This window comes from Benincasa hispida, chromosome 2 (assembly GCF_027475165.1).
Source record: "Benincasa hispida cultivar pf3 chromosome 2, pf3_genome.v1.1, whole genome shotgun sequence".
NCBI classification, from domain to species: Eukaryota; Viridiplantae; Streptophyta; class Magnoliopsida; order Cucurbitales; family Cucurbitaceae; genus Benincasa; species Benincasa hispida.
The window spans coordinates 20,193,516-20,220,730 of record NC_143479.1 but is presented as its reverse complement, the minus strand read 5'-3'; the positions used below and the strand labels follow the sequence as shown (position 1 = coordinate 20,220,730).

The following is a 27,215-nucleotide window of genomic DNA, read 5'->3' as shown; positions in this document are numbered from 1 at the left end:
TTATCAAAAAAAATTTAAATGAAAAAGTTTTAAAAATATATTTGAACTAGTAAAGAAACACTTTACGATTTTTATACAAATTAGCATGTTTAGTATTTATTATTATATTTACATTAGTAAAAACGCCGATTCACATCTTCGTCGATATCAAATCTATGAAAATGTGAAAAAAAATGATTGAAATGTTGAGATGTCAACAGAAACTTAATTCCATCTTAACATCATCTTTAATTTAATTCATAAGTCATCATTTTTTTCTAAGAAATAGTGGATCCATTAAATACAGATTTGAAAATGGAGGGTTTTTATTAGACGTCTATTAATTTTAACATTACAAGAAAAAAAAAAACTCTTCCAACGTCTAAAACAATTGAAAATACATTGTTGAGAGAGAGAATCTCTCCCAACTACATAAGAGTGCCATCGGGAGTGCTCAATAACTCTTGACACTATATGCGACTCGTCAGCAATTGGTAAAAACTCTCACACGTCAAAAGCAGGTGTTGGGAGTTCGGCAGAGATGGATCAAACTTCCGACGCTTTCAATCATGCGTGAGGAGTTTGATAAGCACTCCCAACGCCTCATCATGTCCGTCAGGAGATGGGAATGGAAGGCCAATTTGGACAGGCGAACTCCTGATGAATTAAATTCAGAAACTCATTGTCTGAATCGAATTCCTGACCGTTTACTAGTCGTCGGGAGTTCGATTCAGACAATGAGTTTCTGAATTGAACTCCCAATGGTTTACCAGCTATCAAGAGTTCTGAATTACCGACGCAAACAGTATATGTTGGGGGCGTCGGGAGATGTTCTTCTGACAAGTATATCCCGACGACTATTTTGTCATCTGGAGTGGATCTTCCAACACGTTTTTTACCATTTTCTAACGATCTTAAGTGTCGAAAAATGGGTGTTTTCTTGTAGTATAAGAAATTGGAATCTTTTAGGAACAAACTATGCACAATTGAAACTTCATAGCCTATTAAATACAAAATTGTAAAATTAAGATTTAATTTGGCAATTATTTGGTTTTTTATTTTTTATTTTTTCAAATTAAGGATGTTTTCTCCCAATTTCTTATCATAGTTGTCATCTTTCTTAAGTAAAAAAAATTGAATTATTAACCAAATTAAAAAAAACAAAAACAAGTTTTAAAATTTATTATTATTATGATTATAGTTTTCAAAATTTATCTTGGTTTTTAAAACATTGATTGAAAATATACAACAAAGCAAGAAATTTAGATGTGGATATAGTGTTTTATAGGCTTTAGAAATTAAAAGAATTGCAAATCTATACTTTATTCAACACAAGATGGGTATAATTATTGAATAATAAAGTTTTTAAAAAATAGTTATCATAAAAGCATATTATTTAGAGTTCAAAAAACTGTAGCAAATACCTTAGACGTACAAACTATACTCTGCACCCTAAACACAAACATATGAACTCAAACCAAATAAATCTGCACCCCAAACATAGACAGATAAACTTTACAGACATATGAACTCTAAACATCATATCTCAACTCAGTACTCTAAACAAACCCTTAGTGTTTGTTTTATTTAAGTACAAGGTTATGACATAGAAAAAAACTATCCATTTGTGTAAAAACCAACTGATTTTTTTTTAGGAACTCACAGTTGATCTATTTAGACTAAATATATTTTCACTAATATTTCATTTTAAGAAACTTTAAATTAATGTCCAAATTTCCACATACTAATTAACACTTATCTATCTATATTATAGATAAAAGGGTCTATAAGGGGAATCTTTCCTTTTCTTTCTTGCCTCTACATTATTAATACATGTCTGTTTTGCCTGTTGTTGATGGGACGTGTGACTGGTTGAATATACATGTATTTTAAATTACTTTGCACTTCATTAATAGGATGCGGCTGTTCGAATGTAACTGTCTTTTAAGTCAAATAGGTATAATTGATGTTGATGGTACATGCTTGTTCAGGTGAAAGTAGTTACATATCAAATCAGTGCATCCATTTATAGATACGATCCATATATAAACTTGTAAAAGTTATATAAAAATTTGGAAGTCCATAAAATTTGAAAACTACTAAAAGTGTCTATATAAAAAATGCAAACTAAATAGCTTTGAGTGATTATTCATTGCTGCATTTTTGCATGTTGTTTTATATATTTCTTCTCTTTTAATGTTTGACTTCATTTTTGCCTGATTATTTGTAACTTAAGAATTATAGCACATGTGCTCTGTAATGAAGTATCGAAGTTATGTAGTGGTATTATATAATAATCCACTACTGTTACATTCTTTAGAATGGTTTTTAGGTTCTCTCGAATTTCACTAGAATCTAAGAAAATTCAAAAAGTTATTCACAAATATGTTCTTTAACTTCCCTCCCAAATTCTATGTTTGTCATCAATTTCTTTAACTTAATATCATTATATGGTTACTATATATCCTTTTTATTTATTCAAATCTAGTCTTAGTATTTTTAAGTATATTCTAAGACTAATATTGAATTGGAAGGTTTATTAGAAAGTAATAAACCAGTCTAAATTTTGATGATATCTTAGAAAGGTACACAAGATAGATACCAAACATCAAAAGTAACAGAAAATATTTTGTTATATTTGAAAATATTTTTAATAATTTTATCATTTAAAACAATTACCTGAAATATAAAGGAGATTAATAGAAAGAATTTGAAATAATAAAAAAATTTATGGGCACATTTGAGAGAGGTAAGCTAGTGATATGAGACCAAAATTTTATGATAGACGAAAAGTATACATAGACATATAGGATCAATTTTCATTTAAAAGTTATTTTTTTTATAATACAATACTTCGGTGTCTGTCTTTTATATAGTTAAAAATAATTTATTTTACTATTATTATCGGTTTATAATCATAAAAGTAAGTTATATATATATATATATATATTACAAAAAATTTAAATACTATTTTTTAAACTTTAAATTAAAACTTCAACAATTTTTTTTGGAAATGTATTGTAATAAAAATGTGGGGCGAGGGATTGAATCTCAGACCACAAGGTTAATAGTATAAATACTATGCTCTTGTTAGCTAAAACTTCAACATTCAACGTGTGTAACATGTACTCATTACTAGTATGAGTAAGAGATTAATTTAAATACAACTTAACTGATTAACGTATATTTATATATACAATCCAAATATTTTAATTTTAACTTATATCATTTGTTGAATTTTTTTTTTTTTTAATTCAACTAACAGATGCAAGTAGGAGATTCAAATTCTAATTTTTACTTAATAACACATACTTTAACCAGTGGTGCTTATATTTTGGTTGAAATTTTTTTGAGTAATTATTTTCATAAATTATTACACAACTCATGTTTAAATTAATTATAGGAATCCACTCCTATCTTGAAATATATTTGTTCATGCTCTAAATACTAATTATTTCTTTTATCTCTCTGAATATAATAAATGTATTGTATTCTACTTTGTTTTTTATTTTAACTATTACATTGCAATTGTTTTGTTCTTTGTTTGTTTTTTTTTTTTTTAAGTTTCCAAAACAATTCATCGATTTTTTTAAAATACGGAACACAGATACCAATATAATATAATATAATATAATAATAAAATAAATTAAACATAATATATAAATATATGAAATAAATAAAGTAAATAAAATAAAAATGATGGATTTCTCAAATTCCTCCAATATTTTTTAATTTTGCCCAATGTGTGTTTCTTCCAAAACCCAAACCCACCAAATGTCAGGAATTTGGCAAGTAGGAGGTGTATTACATGGATACTAATAATGTGTAATGTTGAGAAATAAAGCATGAAATATGGTCAATGGACACTAATTATGAGCATCTAATGGACATTTATTATCATAATATTTATAATACTACCCCTTAGATGCCCATTATATATATATAATACGTCTCTTTAAAACCTTACTAGGAAAAAAATCTCAGTGAAGGAAAAAAGTGCATATTTCATATAATTTAATACTCTTAAAAATAATATAGTATATTACTCCCTCTCATGGAAACATCACTTGAGATATCTGAGTCGCCACATTCCAATATTGTGCACTAATTTCTCAAATGTTGCAATTGGTAGATTTTGTAAATAAGTATACTAGGTTATTCTTCAAACAAATTTATTGTACAGTGGTGTCACATTTTCTTCAAGATCATGAGTGTATAAAAGCTTTGGTGAATTATGTTTTGTTCTATCTCATTTAATATATCCTCATTTGATTTGGGATATGCATGTTATGTTATTTTCGGATAATATCGTTGGAAGATTTTTACAAAAAGACAAACCATATGTTCTACGAATGTACTGAGTCATTAATCTTAGTCATACACATTCTCGACTAGCCTTGTGAATTGCAAGAATTGCAGCATGATTTGAGGAAGTAGCCGTTATGATCTGTTTCACTAGTCGTCATGATATAAAAATATTCTCCATGCTTGTATGGATTAGATAACTAACCTGCATTCACAACCAAATCGAGTAGTAAATATATCACCTGTCAGGGGTTCAAGATATTTGATAACTGATGGGAAACCATATCCAATATATATTCCTAACCTCCTTTGAGGACCCATCTCAGTGCGTTGCGGTGGAGCAATTGGAACTTATACTATACATCTAAAAATTCTCAGATGAAAAATATTTGACTCATGGCTATAAACTAATTGTACTTGTGAGTACTAATGATAAGCTATTGGCCTAATGCATACAAGTGACGTTGCATGCAAAATAACATGTTCCCATACAGATGTGATAAGCTTATATCTCATAAGCAATGGTCTAACAATTAACTCCAAATGTTTTATGAATGATTTTGCTAAACTATTTTGTGTATGAACATGAGCTACAAGATGTTCAACACTTATCTGAATTGACATACAATAATTGTAAAAAACTTGGAATGTGAAGTCACCAGCATTATCAAGACCTATGGTCTTAATTGTATAATAAAGAAATTGTGGTATTGACTTAATTATTTGAGCAAATAATCTTGCAAATAAATATTTCAACTTGATAATAAACACATGTGTGACCATCTGCTAGATGCATTTATTAATTCTATAAAATATTTAAATGGTCCACTTGGTAGGTTAATAAGTCCACATATATCACCATGAATTCGTTATAAAAATGTAGGTGATTTTGTCCCCACATTAGCTGATGATAGTCTAACTAACAATTTTTCTCGAGAGCAAGCATCACATGATAATTTATGAAGAATCTTCTGGCTCCTCAACGGGTGTCTATTTGAATTCTTAATCATTTTTTTTCATCCTTATAGACCCTGGATAACTTAATCTGTCATGCCAAATTGTAAATATGGTTGGATTCATGAACTTCAGGTTCATTGTTGCATATGTTTAAGTTACTTGTATATGAGTATAATATAATTCATAATATAAAGTAGACAACTCTTCCAATATACGTTTTTCATATGAGACAATAGATATGATATAAAGATACTCCATATTATTCTTTGTATCAGTCTCAATACGATAACCATTGAACATATATCTTTAAAACTAAGTAGAGTTCTCTTTGATTGACTAGAAAACAATGCATTCTCAATTGTAAATTTTGTTCCTCTGGGTAAAATAATATTTGTTTTTCCAAAGTCTTCAATTAGGTTTGCATAACCTGATATCGTATTGACTTTTGCTTCCAGTATTGTCAGTTTGGAAAAATATTTTATACCTGTAAGTATTGTATGTGTAGTTGTACTGTCTGTCAGACATACATCTTCTTTGCTCGTTTTTAGTCATCCAACATAAGAAAATAATCCAGTTTTCTTCATTAAAAGAAAATAATTACAATAAGAAAAACAACATTTTGAATATACAATTGTTAACATTTACTAAGAGGAAAAAAATATAGAGATGATTAAAAATAACATTAAGTCTAGATATTTTCGAAGTCAAATGAAACACTCAATGTTCCATCAATTCTGTTGATTTTCTTTTCAGAAGATTTAAAGAAGTTTGCCACATCCAAATTTGTCATATGGGATGGGTCAAATATGTCATTAATTTGGTATGCAAATTTTCATTCACATTTTTCTCTTTTTTCTTTAGGGAAGCTTGATAGAGATCAACTAAATGTTTTGACGTATGACAAGTACGTGACCAACGTCCAACCATTCCGCATCTAAAGCATATATTTTCAACACCTTTTGAATTCTTATCTTGTAGAGTTTCTCCTTTGTGATCATTATTTTGTATGGTTCTTTTGAAATATGAATGATTAGAACTACCACCACGAAAATAATAATTATTTATTCCTCTACCATGGTCACGACCTCGACCACGATTATTAACATTCACTTCAGGGATTGATGTTGTTCCAGTTATTCAAGATTCATAATTTTTCATCAATGACTCGTTATTTTGTTCAGCCGCGATAAGACATAAAATTAGTTCATAATATTATTTAAAAAATTTCTCTCGATATTGCTACAGCAGGAGCATATACGAAATGTAGAAAAATGTCTTCTCTAACATATTGATTTAAAATTTTGGAGCCTCAAGTACATCCATTTACGACGAGCTTTAGGAAGAAAAATTGTTTTCTGATGATCACATTTTTATGACATCCAAGTGTATTTTAGCATTAAGCACTGATGAAAAATAATTATTACCATTAATATCAAATGCTACAAATTTTAATTTTGTAATATTTTTCATAATAACACTATTACAAAATATTATATTTATATTAGAAATTTAATATATATCAAATATGCAAAACAATATTTAATTTATTAATTATAATGAAGAGAGAGAAAAACCAACATATCTTTATGACCTACCTTTAGCGAGGAAAACGATAGAAGCTCGTGCTGATAACGTGTTGTGAACTTGATGAACACAAAAGGGAACACGGATACCAATATAATATAATATAATATAATATTAAAATAAATTAAACATAATATATAAATATATGAAATAAATAAATAACAAAAGTAAATAAAATAAAAATGATGAATTTCTCAACGTTCTCCCATCTTTTTGGATTTGTTACAATGTGTGTATCTCCTAAAACCACCAAATTCTACGACAATTTGACAAGTAGGAGGTGGATTACATAAACATTAATAATGTGTAATGTTGAGACATATGGACAACACTTTGAGAAATGAGGGCATAACGTATGGTCAATGAATTCTAAACTTGAGCATCTAATGGGCATAAATTTGATAGATAATCCAATACTCACAAATTAAAATATAAATGCACATGACGTCACTTGAAGATCTCATTGAATATACTAAAAAAATCATGTTGAACTTGATCTTTATATTTTTTCATTCACAAGTTTGTTTTATAAGCTCCTACATTCTCATAATTTTTTAAAGGGAAAAGGAAAATTACTTTTTGGATCCTAGATTTTGGATCTAATTTTTATTTGGTCCTATATTTCAATATGTAACACATTTAACCTTATGTTAGTTTTAATTTAGTCATTAAATTTTAACATTAGCTTCAACTTAGTACCTAAATTTCAAAATGTTACAATTTTACCATTGAGATTTGAGTTTTGTTTCAATTTAGTCTCTAGATTTCAAGATTTTACATTTTTAACCTCAAATTTTCATAAAATACTCACTTTTAATCATTGATGTCAATGTCTATAAATTGATTTAAAATAATTATGAAGTGAAATTTTTATTTTTTATTTTAAAAGTGATGAAAATAGTGAAACTTAATTAATTATAACTCATTTAATTATTTTTAATTTATTAACATATATCAGCACTGCTGATGAAAAATGAGTATTTAATGAAAAATCAAGGTTAAAAATGTAAATCTTGAAATCTAGGAACCAAATTGAAATAAAACTCAAATGTCAAGGATAAAACTATAACATTTTGAAACCTAGAGACTAATATGAAACCAAACTCAAAATTTAAGGACAAAATATATAACATTTTAAAATCTAGGGACCAAATAGAAATTAGGTCAAAACCTAAGGGCCAAACAGATATTTTTCCATTTTTTAAGTGTATTAATAAGTAATAATTTTTCTTTTTTCTTTTTTTGGAAGCCAAAAGGACAATACAACATAGCTAAACCTTCTATAAAATGAAGGATAGGTTAGAAAGACATCTTTTCATCCCAAAAATTCTCATAAGAAGATGTTGAGCAAGTTCATACTCCTTTCTACATATTCCATAAAATCCACGAATCTTCGCCAAAGCAACAAGGGAAAGAACCTCTACAATGAAAAAACATACTCATGGAAGATTCATGTCTAACTTGCTTAGGAAATTTACGCCTTTCGATTTATAAGAATTTTATCAAATCATAGAGATTACATATAAGTTTTCCATCGAACCGTGAGATTAGATTCTAACTATAAAATCACGAAGACTAAATTCTAATTTTATCCAAACTATAGGGACCAAATTTTAAACTTTATGTCTAACATTTTTAAAGAAAGTATATTCATTCACTAACGATTCATATTTCACTCTATAAAATTATGTTTCAAATATTTTTAATTATATCAAACGTATTTCACATTTATTATAAATTACTTAAATTAAACAAACACATCGTTTTAGTCTCTATCTCTTTCACCAGATTAGATATTCACTATAATTAATTAAAAGTAAAGTTATTTAAAAATTTGTGTTTTAAAGTTTTTTTAACCACATGTAAATATAGGACTGTCCTTTAGTTAATAGTCCAAAATGTGTTTATAAACGACAAAGACCAAACTATCACTTCATAATTATATCAACCCTTAAATTTTTATTTTTTTTTTAACTTTTTCAGATTAGTCTCTACCCAAAAAAAAAAAAAAAAAAAAGCTAAAGTGTTTATTACATTACCAAACTAATGTTACCTAAAAAGACGAAAGTTGAATAGAACAGGAATAAATTGTTACAAGGTAAGAAATTAAATTGTTGTCTTTTTTTTTTCATTAAAAAGAGGGAAAATGAAAAATTAGTAAATGTCAATATCGATAGCAAATAGAAATGTTGAAGTCCATCTATATTAATGTAAATGGATATTTTAGAAAAATAATAAAAATAGATTTTTTAAAAAACTATTTAAATTAATAAATATAAACACTTGACACTTATCCATGGTGATTTTTTTTAATATAATAATTGCAGATATGAGATTAAACCTTCGACTTCTTGGAAAGAAGATTATACCTATTTTTGTTTAGTACAATTTAGATAAGAGGATTCAAACTATAGATCTCGTGATTACTAACACAATCCTATGTCAATTAAACATTGCTCGATTCGATAAAAATTCATGTTAGTTACCGATGAGTTAAGGTTAAAAAAAAATGTATCTTAATTTTATCCATTAAAAATGATGATCGAGTACCTATGTGTGAATTTAAAATGTAAAAATATGTAAATAATATCTAGACATGGATAGAAATGTTAAGATTAGGGCATGAAGTCAATCGGCGGACCTTGAGTGGTCCACGTAGTCCACATAAACGTTGCTTACAGCCAATCCCAAGTTGAGGAAAAGAGGGTCCCACAAACCCACTCGATCGGACTGTCGTGTCCTCTTCCTTTCGTCCTTTGCCTCGCCTTCCGCTCCTAAATTTTGCTCTCTGCATTTTTTCATAACATTGTCCCAAACCCCTTCTTCCTTTCTCTCTCTCTTCACCGACGGTGTGACGGTGGTGGTGGAGGAGGAATTATCTCATTGGTAGCTTTCCCAGACGCGTATTTCAGAAGAGAGAAAAAGTGGTTAGGATGTCAGGATAGGTTTTACTTTTGATGGCGTGTGAAATGGGTATTATCTATGGATGTAATAGCAAAACCCTATTTCTCTTTCTAATTCCCAGTTTCTGTTGCCGTCTATGATGGAAAGAATTTGTTTTTTTTTTACATATGCACAGAAGGTGTTTGATGAAATGTCTGACAAAAGAAAAAAAAGGAAAAAAATTCATGGGGAGGGTTAAAATGGTTGTTATTTTGTGGGTTTTATGGAATCCATGAATGGGTGGGTTTTAAGGTGATAGATCTGACGAATTAAAGGGAAATTGTTGATGGGTTTTGTTGCGTTTGAATGAATGAATGATGAAAGTGGAAGGAGATGGAGGGGGAGAGAGAGCAAAAGGGCAGGAGAGTGACAGAAGAGAGTGAGCACACGCTGCAGCCAAATGTATGAAAGGCATACCTTTGCGGGTGCGTGCTCACTTCTCTTTCTGTCAGCTTCCCCATAATTTTCCCTTTTGCTCTCTTCTCTCTCTCTTTCTTTCTACGTTTCTTTCTTTCCTTCGTTCTATCTTTCCCTCTGGTTTATACTGTCAGAAGGGCAGATGTCTATCGGCTATCGCTCCGTTCCTCTCTTTATTGGGTACCCTTTTCTTTTTAACTCCTCTGATGGACAAATGGAACAATAACACTGGTGAAGTTGAAGCGGCCTCTTCGAAGTTTCAAACGGTGCGCCACTGTAGTGTACAATTTCGCCTTTCACACTCTTAATTTGTCAGTTTGTTCTCATCCATATCAATATTTATTATATATTATATTCTTTGGCTATTGCAATTTTCCATGGAAGCCCTTTTCTTTTCTTTTTCTTGACATTGATTTCCATGGAAACTTGGTAGCGCGACTTTTGATGGTCCTCTCCTGCTTATATATGGAATTTTTGAAGGTACAAAACCAATTACTATTCATATTTAACGGAAAATCCTTCAAATGTCGTCGTTGTTTAATGTATAACCCTGATTACTGTTCCCATCTAAACCATAAACTCTCGGCTATGTTTTGGGGTTTCCTTTGGTATAGGCGTATAGCGCACACACTGTGTTTTTATTATTTTCATTTTTATTTTATTTTGGTTTCCTGAGATTTGGGTTATTCCATATCTGACCAAATATTTCTTTTGCTCTTGAGAATATTGGAATCTGCGGATATATGTATGCAGGTATTATTTTTCGTTGCTGAAGAGTTTTGCAGATTTTGTTTTGTTATTTACTTTCCTAAAACGAAAAATTTCTTGCCGTCGTGGGCTACTACTTGGAGAAGGGTGTGAAACTGAACCGCCTCGAGTGCTGAATATGGCAACAATCTCTCGTTATGGATGCCTGAAGGGTCTGCTATTTTCGAGTCCCAGATATGGAGTTTCCAAACCGGAAAATTTCCTCATTCAGGTCACTGATTTATTCGATAATCCTGGATTTTTGTTCTCCTGTCCCCTTTTCTAAAATCATCACCATCTTCTTCTCTCTGGTTATTTATTTAAGTGGTAGCTAATTAGGGCTTGAATATTGGTTTTCTCAGCACTTGTTTGACGTTGGGAGGCAACAACGTGCTTATTTTTCTCTTCACTTCAGATTAACTATCACCACCACCACCCCCATTGTCCGGTTAAGAGGTAAGAACTTTTGTTTCTCTCTTCTTCTGCTTGATTTAACTTATAGAATTTAGCAGAACTGCACTCATATGATTTTTGTCCTCTTTGTTACTTGATATTCTCCTTGCCCATTTGTACTTGATCTTGTTCATTGAAGCGACACAATGATGTTATTTTTTTTATTTTTATTTATTTATTTATTTTTTCCCTTTTTGACATGGGCTTATATATGGGTTAATTTTACCATGTGGATGTAGCTTTTATGCTCTTTTAGTTTATGTTAAGGTAGTTGGCTCTATGTTTAAAGCATCTAAACTTCATTATGATACTTTACGATTTTAGATGTGGGAAATTTTGAGGTGTTTTCTTTGGGGTTTCATTTTGACATGTCAATGCTGAAGTTCCTAAATCAACATGGGAAATTTTGTGGTGTTTGCTTTGGGGTTTTTATTTTGACATGTAAATGCTGAAGTTCCTAAATCAATTCGTTTGAGTGGTTTAAGAAAATTAATAGCGAAGAAAAGTTTCCCCCTTGTGAAGTTTGACTTTTTAATTAAACCCAACAGCGTAAAGAAGAAATTCTTTTGTTGACAATGACAATGTGGTTTAGCAAATTGGATGATTACAAATATTTTTCATATGATTAAAGCAAGCCATGGCTGCCCTTTTCTTCTTGACATTGTTACAAAATTTCTGGATGTCAAGATTGAAAATTATCGTAATCAAATTTGTTAAAACTCTTATCAATGAAAGTGCACGGTTCCAGTGTCAACTTATGTAGAGATGAAATTTATACAAATAGGTGACAGCCAACTAAAAACATTACACATGGAGAAACGAGTCTAACAATGTGAAGTTTTATTATTTTTTATTTTTGTTCTACATTGTTTCTGAACGAAAGAAATTTTCATTGCCTTGCATCCTTTTGACCATTTCTTATTAATGAACCAATTTGTTTTCGGAAGGAAATGCAAAATTTGAACATTCATATCTTCACCTTTTTATTTTATTTTAATTTTTATCTTTTATGTGGTTGTGATTAACTTAAAATCATATGCTACTCTATGTATTACGCTTTTTAGATGTAAACGCGTTAAAATAGTAAATGAGACACAATATGAAGTTTTGAACTGTTCATTGTCCCATCGAGCTGAAAACTGTTCAAGGAAGAAGTGCTTGCCACTAGAGCTAAAAGCTTTGGTCTTGATAATGCTTGTTACTATATAAGATTTAACCACTTAGCTTACACATGAAATGACACCAGAAATACTCCAAGCTTTTGAGGGCTGGAGCTCTATGGATTTTAAACAGTGATTGAAACATTATTCTCTCTCTTTTTAGGACTTTTTTTTTCTCTCAGTATTTTTTAATGAAGTATGGCAGGCATTCGTTTCTCTTGTTATTGGGCATTTCTTGCACTAAGGATAAAGATTTTTGTCATATAAAGATGTGTTGACAACATTTACTTCCAGTGTTCTTAAACTTGACTTTACAGTGATACACTTGTTTGTTACTTATTTTCATGATTGAAATATCATTTTCGTAGATAGAATTTTTTTATTTATATAGACTAGGCAACGTAACTTGGAGATAGTAATTGTCGTGTCTAACTTTTAAATTTTAATGACAATCAATATGTCACTAATATAGGAAACATTCTACTTATTAGGTCTTTGACATCATTTGTTTCAACTAGTACAACATTATTTTTTTTTTTTTTGCATTTAAGTTCTTCCACACAAACAAGATTGTACTTTATGAACTTGCTTTAGCACTGGTCTATTGCTCAAGTTTTATGAATAATTTTTTTTTTGTTTTTTTAATTGAGATCGAGTACTTTTTGTCATTGTGATTCAATTCGTAGGCTTAGTAGTCGTGCATATTTGAAGCTTTCGTTTTAAAATTTGGTAGATAACATCATTGAAAGTATTTTTATGCAAGATTTTTAGTACATCGTCCACAAAAAGCTAAATTTAGAGGTTGTTTAGGCCATTAACTTGGGTTGAGCTGAGTTGGGTGTTTAACCTAACTCAGTGTTTGGTCTACCAACTTCACAAATTAGTATTATATAACTAAACTTCACCAACTTTAACAATGTTCACCATTAAGTTTTACACATTTATCGAGCAATTCCATCTCTACCCTCTTTCTCTCTCCGTCCCTTCAGTGTTTCCAATGACTCCACTCACTGATCACTGTTGGCGACCAACTTCGGTGATAATCATCGCTAGTGACATGCTTCGTCCGATCACCACCTCTGGTGGCCAACTCCGGCGACCATACCTGACAATTAACTCTAACGCCTATCTCTGGCAACAACCATGGTTGGTGACTACTGCCGCTTCACTTCGATGACATGCTCTGACGTCCTCCTTGGGCGACCAAACATTAATAGCCACCAACAACGGTCATGTTTAGTGACCACCTTTGACGTCCAACTCTGAGCGACTACTACCTGCGATGGCCAACTCCAGTGACCACCTCTGGCAATCAACTCTGGAACAACCACCACAAGCAACTACTGTCGCTCTCCCTTTGGCGACGTGTTTGGATGACCACCTCTAGTGACCAAATGTTGACAACCACTTGCGACGAGCATCTCCAGAGACCACCTCCAATGCCCAACTCCGTGCGACTACCACTTCCGGTGACCAACTTGGATGATCACCTTTGGTGACCAACTTCGACCACCAACTACATCAATTATCTCCAACAATTAACTCTAACGTCCAACTCAGTTGATCATATACTAAAAAATAAAAATAAAAATAAAAACTAATAAAAAATAAAAATAAAAATAAAAACTTGGCCATCGAAAGTATTTTTAATACACAATTGAAATTATTAGTCCATATTGTTTAATAGTCATCTTGTATAGTAATTTAGCATTAATAGAAACACTTTGAGTGTATAGGCAAACCAAACAAACTTGTGTGTAAAAACACTTTAGAGAATAATGTAACCAAACACATTCGTATTTTAAACAGTTTTTATAAAAAAGTGTTTAAATGCAAATTACATTTTAAAAAACATTCAACTGGCCGTTTGAAAGCTCAACAATGAATGGATATCACCATATGGCTGCATCTTCTGAGGCTTTTCACTTCTTAGTGTGAATGCCAAGGATTCTACCTACATGGCTAAGTTAGGGTCTGGCACTCTAATATCACTTGTTAGGGACAACGAGCCTCTAGATATCTCCATGATGGTATGATATTATCCACTTGGACATAAAACCCTCGTGGTTTATTTTTAAGTTTCACCCAAAAGGCATCATATCGTTGGAGATAGTTATCCTCTATATATACTCATGATCATCCCCTTATCTAGCAAATGTGAGATCTAATCGCATTCCCAACACCAACATACATGCAAAATAAATCCTAACCTACAACTTGACATAAAATGCCATAAAAAGCCCTAAACCCCTTGATGACCTACATTTTCTTTTTGGTGCATATTACACTCATACCTTCCACTAATGTGAAAGTATATAAGTTTTTTGTTTGAATGAAACAAGAGTATTTTGTCTACCTCAAGTATAATGGTTACATGTAAGAAATTATAAAATATATGTGAAGACCTTAAGTTGACATCTCAATCGAGTGATGAAAATTTGGGAAAATATGTGTGCAATTGAAATGTTATACAAAAAGTTAAAGCAAACAAGAATAACCACTAGAAAATTATACGTCTTTAGATTACAAAAAACTACAACAAATACCCCTGACTTAATAACTCTACCCCCTGACCTCCAGACTAGACAAATCTACACCCCAAACATAGACTTTCTAGAACATTTTAACTCTAGACTTAAATCAACTCAATGCCTCAAATTAGCCCCTTAGGTGTTTAGATGCCTGACCTCTTGATCAAAGATTTAAAAAAGCTTAAGGCCATCTCGAGACATTTTATCATGGAGAGGTGAGGCGTAAATCTTGGAGCGGTATGAGGCGTTAGCCTCATTTTAAATTAAAAAAACATATTTAAATCATACAACATAAGATCTTATGTACATAAAGAAAAATCGTTATGTTCAACTAACTAAATGTAAAATTCAATGACTATTATCTTGTTTGATAATAATTTCATTTTTAGTTTTTAGTTTTTGAAAACTATGCTTGTGGCCTCACAATTTCTTTACTATGGTTTTCACATTTCTTAGAAGAACATTTGAATTCTTAGCCCAATCCCAATCCCAAAAACAAGTTTTCAAGGTCTCATTCGATAATCATTTGGGTCCCCTTTTGTAAACATTTTGTTTTTAGTTTTTAAAATTTATGTTTGTTTTCTTCCAATTATCTTGCCATGATTTTCACTTTTATTAAAGAAAATGTTCTAATTCTTAGTTAAAAGCTAAAAACAAAAACAATTTTTTAAAAATTACTCTTTAATTTTTAAAACTTGGCTTAGTTTTTAAAATCATCAGTGGAAAGTGCATATAACATTGGAATTTGGAGGTGAAAGTAGAGTTTATAAGCTTATTAAATGGTTTTCAAACGAGGGCTTGGTTTTTTGTTTTTGTTTTAAAAAATTGTGCTTGTTTCTCTTGATTTACATCTTTCCTAAGAAAATATTTTGATTCTTAGCCAAATCTATAAATAAGAAAACAAGTTTTCAAAACTTGGCATAGATTTTGAAAACATTCTTAAGATGTACACAACAAAATAAAGAAACCAATTGGTGGAAATAGTATATGTAGGCTTAAGTTGCCAAACCCAAATACCAAAAATCTTGGTTATCAAACGGGACCTTAAATAAACTTACTTTTATTTTTAAGTTTTCAAAACTCGACTTGTATTTTCAAATTGCTACCGAACTTTATACTTGAGAAGTATATTTTTCTCAAAAGAATGAGAGAGGATAATTACAATACTCTTTTGGAATTACTGAACTCCCGAGCTACAAATGTTCAAAAGGAAGTAGTGATCCTTAGCCAAGGTTTAAACCTCTTTTTAAGAGCTTTTTTTCACCTTTCAAACCCTTCTATTTCTCTTAAGTTAGTTATTCCATAGACCGTATAAAAGATGTAGCATTCTCAAGAACCACCATTTTATCTCAAAAAGGAGAATGGAATATAACCTCATCCATTATCTTTTTGCACAAATGATTGGGGATCCTAAATTGTTGTATCAAATTAACGACTCTTCAAAACATACTCCAACCATTTTGAGGTCTTCGTATACACTCTATACCACTACAACCCTAAAAAGGCAGGGGATGATTCTTAGATAGAATCAATACTCAATTGTGTTAATCCTCACATGGGAAACCTGGAAGGCAAATACCCTTTTAACGTTTTTGAGAATATACACCCTCGAAAAGGGAGAGAACCATGGACTTGGATGGACACAAATACTTTTGGTCCTAGGGAAAGGACAAAAATTGGCCATGAAGAAAGTAACAAAGAATTAAACGTTTGAAGATTGTGATAAAATCCAAATATATTGATTTTAAAAGATAATGGTGGACCTAGACAATTTACTCAAATTCTTTGTTTGACAAGTTTTGCGTGGGATGGTGAACACTCCTAATTGTCGATAGAAGTGCTTGCCACTAGAGTTAAAGCATCTGGTCCTAAGAATGCTTGTTACTTTGAGATGTAATCACTTGAGGTTACACATGAAATGACACCAGAAATACTTCGAGCTTTTGAAGCCTGGAGCTCATGGATTTTAAACCGTGATTTAAACATCACTTTTCAGGATTTTCTTCCTTTAAATACTTTTGAATGAAGTATGGCAGACATTCATTTCTCTTGTTATCTAGCATTTTTTGCTGTTAGGATAAAGATTTTTGTCATATAAAGATGTGTTGACAGCATTCAATTCCAGTGTACTCAAACTTGACTTTACACTGCCACAGTTGTTTGTTACTTATTTTCATCATTATGATATCATTTTCATAGATAGAATTTGTTTATGTATGAATACTAGGTAATGTAACTTGGAGATAGTAATTGTTGTGTCTAACCTTTAAATTTTAATGGCAATCAATATGCCACTAATATAGGAAACATTGTGCTTTTATTAGGTCTTTGACATCATTTCTTTCAACTAGTATAGCGTTATTTTTTTTATGCATTTAAGTTCTTCCACACAAACAAGATTGTACTTATTCATGATCTTGCTTTGGCACTTGTCTATTACTCAAGTTTGATGAACAAAACTATTTTGTTTTTGTTCTTGTTTTGTTTTTTAATTGAGATCAATTACATTTTTTCATCATGATTCAATTCACAGGATTAGTAGTCATGCATATTTAAGCTTTTATTTTAAGTTTGGTAGATAACATCATTGAAAGTACATTGTATTTGGGGGCATTGACTTGGGTTCAGTTGAAACACCCAATTTAGTGTTTGGGCCACCAAGTTGTTGGTGTTAAATAACTCAACTTCACCAACTTTAACAATGTTTACTACTGAAGTTTGCACATTTATCAAGAAACTCCATCTTTCCTTCTTTCTCTCTCATTCCATCCAATGTTTCCAATGACTCTACCCACCAGTCACCAGCGGGAACCAACTCTAGTGGCAATCATCATCGATGACATGCTTTGACCACCACTTCCAGTGGCCAACTTCAACGACTGCCTCTGGCAATCAACTCTGATGACCAACTTCGGCAACAACCTTTAATTGGCGCCTTCCTTTGTTGGCAATCACCTCTATCAGCGACTACTGTCATCTCACGTCGATTATTTTCAGGGTCCACCTCCAACATCCAACTCCACGCGATTGCCAACTTTGACAATCACCTCTAGTGACCAACTTCAACCACCAACTCCATCAATCATCTCCAACGGCTAACTCTAACGACCAACTCAACCAATCATATACTCAAATAAAACGAATATTTAAATGCAAATGACTTTTTAAAAAACAGCCAACAAGAGCGTAGCTCAACTGGCATAATGTTCATACTATTAACCTCGTGGTTTGAGGTTCGATTCCCTCACCCCACACTTTAATTACAATACCTCTTAAAAAAAATGACTTTTTAAAAAACATCATTGTCTGTTTGAAAATTATAGCTCAACCACGGATGGATACCGCCATATGACGACATGTTTTGAGGCTCTCCACTTCTTTGTTCGGCAACCAAGGATTCTACTGACATGATTATGTCAGGATCTGACGCTCTGATGTTACTTGTTAAGAACAACGGACCTACAGATATCTCCACTATGGCATGATATTATGCTCGAGCATAAACCTTCATGATTTTACTTTTGGAGATAGTTTTCCTTCCTTATATATACAACCATGATATCACCTCTTATCTAGCAAATGTGGAACTTTGGTCGCATTCTCAACACCAACATACATGCGTAATGAACACTAATCTACAATCTGACATAAAATGCCATAAAAAGCCTTGAACCACTTAATGAACACTAAGCATATTACGCTCCTACATTAGACTAACGTGAATGTTAATTTTGTATTTTGTATGAAACAAGAATATTTTATGCTCCTACATTAGACTAATGTGAAAGTTAATTTTGTATTTTGTATGAAACAAGAATATTTTGTCTACCTCATGTTCAATGGTTACATATCAAAAAATTGTAAAATATATGTGAAGACTTTAATTTGACATTTCAATGTTCAAAATTTGGGAAAGTAGGTGTGTAATTGAAATGTTGAACAGAAGTTAAACAAGCAAATATAACCATTAGAAAATTATACTTTTTTAGATTACAAAAATTGCAGCAAATGTTCCTGACTTAATAACTCTACACACTAGACACACACTTTCTAACTCCAGATTAAACAATCTTGACCCTGAACATAGACTTCCTAATTCCATAGGCATAAATTCCATATTTCTTAATTCAATTTAGCGCCCTAAATAGTCCTTTAGGTGTTTAGATGCTTGCTCTTGATCCTTAGAGAGATGAGGTGAGGCATAAATCTTGGAGCGGTATGAGGTGTGAGCTTCCTTTAAATTAAAGAACATATTTAAATCATACAACATAAGATCTTATGTGCATAAAGAGAAATCATAATATTCAACTAACTCTGTAAAATTCAATGACTATATCTCGTTTTTCGTTTTTTGTTTGTAGTTTTCGTAAACTATGCTTGTGACCTCACAATTTTAAATTCTTAGGCTAATCCCAATCCCAATAAGTTCTGAAGGTCTTGTTTAATAACCATTTGGACTCCATTTTGTAATCATTTTGTTTTTCATTTTTTATTTTTGAAATTTATGCTTGTTTTCTTCCAATTATCTTGTCATGATGTTCACTTTTAGTAAGCAAACATTTGAATTCTTAGTCAAAATCTAAAAATAAAAACAAGTTTCTTAAAACTAATTTTTAGTTTTCAAAACTTAGTTTAGTTCATAAAAACATTGGTGGAAAGATATAACATTCGAATTTGGAGATGAAAGTAGTATTTATAAGGTTATCAAATGGTTTCCGAATGGGGTCTTGGTTTTTGGTTTTCAGTTTTTTGAAAATTGTGTTTGTTTTTCATGGTTTAAATCTTTCCTATGAAAATATTTGGATTCTTAGCCAAATTCTATAGATGAAAAACAAGTTTTTCAAAACTATTTTTTTTACTTTTCAAAACTTGGCCTGGATTTTGGAAGGACTCCTAAAATGTACATAACAAAACAAAAGAAACCAATAGGTGGAAATTTTTGAAACCCATCTACCAAAAACCTTTGTTATCAAATGGGTCCTTAAAAATTAACTTTTTTTTAAAAAAAAAAAAAGAAATTTTCAAAATTCGGTTTGGATTTTCAAAATGCTACCAAATTACATATTTAAGAAGTATGTCACTCAAAAGAATCAAAGAGAAGCTAATTACTAGATTATTTTAAAATTACTGTACTCTTGAGCCACAAAAATCTAAAAGGAATCCATGATCTTTAGTCAAGGTTCAAACCTCTTCTCCAGAACCCTTTTCACCTTTCAGATCCCTTCTATTTCTCTTCAAGTTAGATATTCCATAGTCAGTATAAAAGGACAATATTTTCAAGAACCACCATTTTGTCTAAAAAAGGAGGGTGGAATATAAACTCATCCATTATAATCTTTGCACAAATGAATGAGGTCCTAAATTATCGCAACAAAATAATTGAACTCCACAAAACATACTCTAATCATTTTGAGGTCTTCTTATACACTCTACACCACTACAGCCCTTAAAAGGCAGGGAATGATTCTTAGATACAATCAATACTCAATTGTGTTAAATTCTCACATGGGAAACCTGCAAGGCAAAAACTCTTTAACATTTATGAGACTATACGCCCTTGAAAGAAGGGAGAACAGCCATGGACTTGGATGGACACATATATTTTTGGTTCTAGGGCAAGGACAAAAAATGGCCATGAAGAAGGCAATAAAGAATTAGACATTCGAAGATTGTAATAAAATCCAAATATATTGAATATAAAAGATAATGAAGGACCTAGACAAATGTAATCAACTTCTTTGTTTGGCAAGTTTTGCATGGGAGGTTGAACCCTCAGAATTGTCTTTAGAAGCATTTTTTTGTGTGTTTTGCTTGCAATGTTGTGTTCTTTGCTTGGACCATTGTTTGTGCAGCATTTTTGTTTTCACCCTTGGGTCATTACACTAATTCCTTTTTTTTTTTTTTTGGGTCTTGGCTCAAGATTATGATTGAGGAGGTGCTTTTGAACCTTCATTTTCATGCAAAGGAAGTATTTTGTGCCATTTTTTTTAATTTTCTCCCCGTTCTGTTGGGTGTTTAGCTGTTGAGGCACAATTGGATATATATTAAAGGGTGTGAGTGATTTGACCAACTGTTGTTCATAGTTCTTCTAAATCTTCGTGGCGGTTATTTGTCAAACCATTAATTTGGTTGAAGCTCGTACACGGTGTTGCCTTGGTATGGGTTCTCCCATATTTTTTTTGGAAGGATCCTTGGTTAAATTGTGGTGCTCTCTCTGTGGCTTTCCCCAAATTGGTCCGTCTTGCTCATTTCTCTGATATTAAGGTGGTTGATGTATGGATTGCGGATTTGGCGGCTTGAGATTTACATCTTCATCGGATTCTTAATGATCTTGAGACTTTAGAGTGGGCTTCCTTTTCCCAACTATTGTTCTCGGTCAGATTTTGTGTTTCACCTAATTTTTGGATTTGGACAGTTGACCCTTCATCTTTTTATGTGAAATCTCTTGTGGATGATTTGATGTTTTTTTGTAGATTCTCCTACGAAGGATCTATATTTTGTTATCTGGATGGATGGATCATTACCCTAAGAAAATAAAAATTTTCTTATGGGAGCTTAGTCTGAGTGCTATCAATATGCTAATCATCTTCAACGTCATATGCCTTATATGTCTATCTCTCCATCTTGGTTTGTTATGTGTCAGAGCCTTTCGATTCGGACATGTTATTCTGGATGCTTTTTATTGGTCTTTAGCTTGTTTTGATAATATTTTTGACATTTTGGCTACTCTTTTGGTGGGCCATCTGGGCCATCCTTTTTATGGTAATAAGAAGATCATTTGGCTGGTCATTTTGCGTGCTTTCTTCTGAACATTATGGGGTGAACATAATAAGCGTCTCTTTAAAGATTCCTCTTCTCTTTTGATAGTTTTATGGATTTGGTTTGTCTTATTTAGTTTCCAATTGGAAATCTCTTTTGTAATCACCTATAGGTGTTTGGAGTCTCCCTTTATTTCATTTATTCAATGAAATGATTCTTCTCCCTAAAAAAAAAAAGAAAAAAGACCCACCTCAAACCCTACAAGATGGGATCTTTGCCCTTTATTGATCCCTCCACACAAGAAATCCCTCATCACTTTTTTTAAGACCGAATTTTGTTTTTATAGACCCTCATCACTTTGTTGATAGTCTTGCTAATTGAAACCAACAATCCTAAACGGGATAAGAAATACCTAGGGACTCCACTTAAGATTGGATTTAAGAAAGACTGGCACCTCTGGTTACGACCCAGTGGAAGTTCAAGATGGAAGTTGATTCACCACACAACCCACTATGGGAAGCCTATACACTCAACTTTGCATGGTGATAATTTAAGTCTATGATGGAACTTTATCCCTGTTAATCTTGAGACATGAAAGATCTTCAAAGAAGGACAAAAGACCATTGAGATTGAAGGAATTTTTCAGAGCAAGCAGAAAAGGAGTGACCATCACCAGCAAACTTAATATAAGACAGTTGGATTGACTCCTCACCCACCTTAAAACACAGGATGATAAACTGTAGCGTTTTCCTTTTGATTACTATTAATTTTTAATTGTTGATTCAATAAATGGCCCATTAGAATAGATATAAATTAACAATTCCCCCTCAGAACCGTATAAGAAGTTTTCTCCTAGCACTTGAGGAAATTCAAAGTTATGTATAGAATTGTAATTAATGTCAAGTAGATCTGTAGATTGTTTTATTAATCAGACTATGATTTTAGTAATTTTTTCTTATTCTTTTGTTTAATTTTTATTCTTTTTTGGATGGCTACTTGTAAATCTCATCGGTTTTATTTTGCTTGCAGTTGCTCCCTGAAACATGAGGTTTTGCTTCTGTTTTTATTCTGTTTCAAGTTTTTATTATCTCTTGTTTGCTGATTGTCTTAAACTCCACCCTTTTTAATTGTCACTCTCCTAGAAGAATTACGTGAAATGTAGAGTGAATTTATGATTACTTTTGAGAGTTTGAAGAAAATATTATTTTTCTATAATTACTTATTAAATGTTTTTATTTTTAAGTAAATGTTCTTTTAAGTTGAAGTTTCTAAAGTACTTTCGATGGATTATTACACTCATTAAACAGCATGAAAAATTAGATGAGCACTTCTAATTTACTAGAGTTATAGTATGCCAATGGCGCACTTGTACATTGCCTAACATTTATTGTCTCTAGCAACTATAACTGGACTATGGGCAATAGAGATAGCGATTTTATCGTCACAATAAATCTGCATAGGTGTCTCCAAAGGAATCTTCAATTCTTCAATTATTCTTTTGATCTATGTGCCCTCATAAACTTCATAAGCTAAAGCTCTAAACTCAGCTTTAGGGCTACTTCTAGCCACCCCATTCAGTTTTCTGCTTCTCCAAGTAACTAGATTTCCTCCAACGAATGAATAAAATAACCAGAGGTAGATCTTCTATTTGTAACACTTACTGCCCAATATGCATCAATATAAACTTCTATTTAGAAGTGATTATACCTTTTGAATAAAATACCATTTCCAGGAGGCCCTTTCAAATACCTCAAAATTCTATAGGCGGCTTCAAAATGAGTTGGTTCAGGAACATGCATAAACTAACCAACCATGTTCACGACATATGCAATATCAGGACGTGCATGGGAGGGACGGTTTGTTCTAACAAGTCTCTGATATTCTTCTTTGTCCTTTTTTTCTTCAGCTTTTGCTACTTGTAACTTTATAGGGGTTTCTACAATTCTGCTACCAAGTAAGCATGGTTCTTTAAGTAAGTCAAGGACATACTTCCTTTGATTAACATAGATACCCTTCTTCGATCTTGTGAATTTCATTTCTAGAAAATATTTTTAATGTTCCCAAGTTCTTGATTTGAAACTCACATGCAAGATTTTTCTCGAGGTCAGCTAAACCTACTTCATCATCACCTATGAGAATAATATCATCTACATAGACCATCAGAATTGAGAATTTAAGGGCATGCATCTATTTCAAGTATTAACAAAAACAGTCATCGTGGTTTCATGACTCACTGCAGAGTTCAAGTCTGGTGCCTCAGTGACTATGTACTTTGATATATATTACTGCCTTTGATGTTTGCACATTTGGTTTACTCATTTCTCATTCAAACATTCCATGATTTAACTGAGGCATCCACTTTGTAGCCGGACTTTTACCTTTTATGCGCATGTAGCATTGGGGCAGTCTAATGACAAAAGCTGGTGTTCCTTGTTAAGGAGAGGAAACTAATGCATCTATGTAGATACCATAACAAGGCTGAAGCATTTTTTAAGTTGTAATTATTTTTATTTTTTTTTGCATCTTGTTCTATTTGTCATTTTTCTTCTTTGGTGTCGACAATGAATTTAGGTTGATTTGTTCAAATTATTAGAGCAGTTTCTTTTAATCCAGTGCAAGTTAGAATCTCCTAGGGAGCAGCAGGGAAGATGACTGATTCTGATACTGTGGGATAGGGTCGAGTAAGTTGGAAGATATTAAGCTTATTTATGGTGTTTATGGGAATGTCCATATGGCCTGCGTAGTGTTCTTCTGACTACTACAACTACCGGACCGCAGCATTTTATATTGGATACTGATACTGTTTCAGATTTTTGTGCGTGGGCACTCCTATAGGGTTTGTGCGTCGGCATTCCTGTATGGGGTTTGAGTTTCAGTCTCAGTCTCAGACAAGAGGGAGACAATTGAACCTCAAAACTGCGTATTATATGCTGCCATCGCTTTACATGCTTTACATGTGTGTGCACATAGTGAGCTTACAACAAACCGTCTCCATGATCTTTTTGAGTCTGATGAAAATTGGGTTGGAGAAATTTGGTGAAAACACTGTTATGGATGTTGGTTCTTATTTTATACTCCTTGCTTCATGAGCAAAGGAACAAGAAATACTCGTCTGCTCATCTCTTGTTAGGAACTTAACATAGAGTCCCGAGGGAAATTGTTATCAGCCAAAAGAACTCTTAGGTGGGTTCTGCATAAGTTTTGGAACAATTAAAGTATATTACTAACTTTTCACGTGGTGCTTTGTGATTTTGGATTTTTTTTTTTTTTTTAAAAAAAAGAAAAACTTAAAAAGTAGGTGTTGATAGGTTTGTTCGGTTAAAAGATCTTTCCTTTTATTATTTTTTTTAATCCAAGACATGGGTTGCAATTTTTCTTAACCCGATGGAGCATTGTTAGATAATGGACCCAATTCAAATTGCATCTTTGTTGAACTCAAGAACTACTCACAAAAGTCATTTCGAAGCTTATATGTTGATAAGCAAACTTTTCTCACGACTATTTCCTATGATGGTATGGCAGATAGGTCATACAGAGGGATTCTTTATTTTGATGTGTTTATTTGTTGCTATTGGCTATATGCATGTTGTTTATGGAGAGAAATCTTACACTTAACGGGGAATGAATGATCTGGTATCTGCTTTTTTCTTTGGATGCAATAACTTATTAATTTGTTTGATCAATTAGTGGAGGTTTATACTTTGATGAACACCTTGCATGACATTAGACAATTGTTTAACTGGTAATTAGCATGGTAAACGAGAAAAGTTCACAAAATCTAATCCTTCATCTTGTTGGTTGATCTTTTCTCAGAACCACCATGAAACAGGAGTTGTCAAGTACGATTTCGAAAAGCAGGGAGAATGCAATTGGAGAAGCTTTGGATTCAAGCTGCGTCACTCATCCTTTTCCTGCTAATGGAAATAGTAGACAAGGAAGGAGTTTAACCTCAAAATTCAAAGGCATTGTGCCTCAGCAGAATGGCCACTGGGGTGCTCAAATTTACGCTAATCACCAGCGTATTTGGCTTGGGACATTCAAGTCAGAAAATGAGGCAGCCATGGCTTATGATAGTGCAGCTATCAGAATCAGGAGGGGAGATTGTCATAGAAACTTTCCTTGGACCAAATTCACTATTGAAGAGCCAAACTTTCAGAAACTTTACACTACAGAAGCTTTGCTTAATATGTTAAAGGACGGTTCTTACAGAACCAAATTTGCGGAGTATTTGAGGGAATGTTCCGAAAGCGCGCAAATGTCAGCCAGTCCCTCTGCAGAAAAGGCGCATAAGAATGGAGGGACATCTATTAAACAACTTTTTCAAAAGGAGCTAACACCTAGCGATGTTGGTAAGTTGAACAGATTGGTCATCCCAAAGAAGTACGCTGTTAAATACTTCCCTCACATATCAGCTAGTGCAATAGAAAATGAGGAAGGTGGCAATGATGATTGTGGCGTGCAGCTTGTATTTTTTGACAAAATGATGAGACTCTGGAAATTTCGATACTGTTATTGGAAAAGCAGCCAGAGCTATGTTTTTACGCGTGGTTGGAATCGATTTGTGAAGGAAAAAGAACTGAAGCCTAATGACACAATAGCTTTCTACTTGTGTGAAGCAGTTAAGGCAAGCGATTCTAAAACTACATTCTGTGTGGTGGATGTTAAAAACCGTGACGACAACGGTGATATCTTGGTTGAGAATGAAACCACATGCAGCACATTGCAGCTCGATTTGAGGCATGAAGAAGTTGAGGAATTGGTGTCGCCTAAGCACGTAGACGATGAAGTCGAAGATGATTCTGAAGTTAAGGGCTTCAAACTGTTTGGAGTGCACATCAAGTGAAAGTAAGTTCTTTTCCTTTCTCCATCCATCGTTCCTTTCCCATTTTTAGTAGTTTGGTAGTGATTAAACCAAATACCTTAAATAAATTTTATTTAAGGTATGCTTGGGAGATTCTTTTTGGAACAATGCTAAGATTACTTACACTCTAGTGTGGTAATTGTGTACCCACTATTAGGAGCAATTCTACAGTAGTTTTCACCCTCGTGAATTTTTTATGTAATAACCAATGTAGTGGTAGAGATTTAACCTCAAACTTCAGGTGAGTGAATAGATATAGATATAAGTTAAAAAGGAGAGGCAAAATATTTAATTTATTTCCATTGGGTTGTCTCTGTCTTGTTACTGTGTATTCAGTTTTAAGATTTGTAATCAGGCTTTTATTGGGCTGAATTTCCTGTATGAACGCCACCGTGAGCGAGATTTAAAGCAATTAGAACAAATGTTCAACCAATTTTTAAAAGGGCAATGATTTCGTGTAGTTTAAGCTGCATCTAATCTTATATATCTCAATTTTTTTATTTGTGTGCAGTATGGATA

The 27,215-nt window shown here is 32.2% G+C and overlaps 1 protein-coding gene across 7 annotated transcripts; it reads left to right on the top strand.

Annotated features, from left to right (window-relative positions):
- The first annotated feature begins 9,576 nt into the window (after nucleotides 1-9,576).
- On the top strand, nucleotides 9,577-27,138 carry LOC120071065 (AP2/ERF and B3 domain-containing transcription factor At1g50680-like). 7 transcript variants are annotated; one of them, XM_090311232.1, is made up of 5 exons: nucleotides 9,609-11,164; nucleotides 11,295-11,388; nucleotides 24,449-24,516; nucleotides 24,645-25,018; nucleotides 25,649-27,138. In XM_090311232.1, exon 5 carries the CDS (start codon nucleotides 25,656-25,658, stop codon nucleotides 26,676-26,678), a length of 1,023 nt encoding a protein of 340 aa, XP_090167358.1. In that variant the 5' UTR covers nucleotides 9,609-11,164; nucleotides 11,295-11,388; nucleotides 24,449-24,516; nucleotides 24,645-25,018; nucleotides 25,649-25,655; the 3' UTR covers nucleotides 26,679-27,138. The 7 variants fall into 7 exon arrangements, with proteins under 7 accessions (XP_038879018.1, XP_038879014.1, XP_090167358.1 ...); XM_090311234.1 differs by lacking the exons at nucleotides 24,449-24,516; nucleotides 24,645-25,018 and having other exon boundaries at nucleotides 9,626-10,193; nucleotides 10,320-10,451; nucleotides 10,939-11,164; XM_039023090.2 differs by lacking the exons at nucleotides 24,449-24,516; nucleotides 24,645-25,018 and having other exon boundaries at nucleotides 9,577-10,451; nucleotides 10,939-11,164.
- Nucleotides 27,139-27,215: the final 77 nt, after the last annotated feature.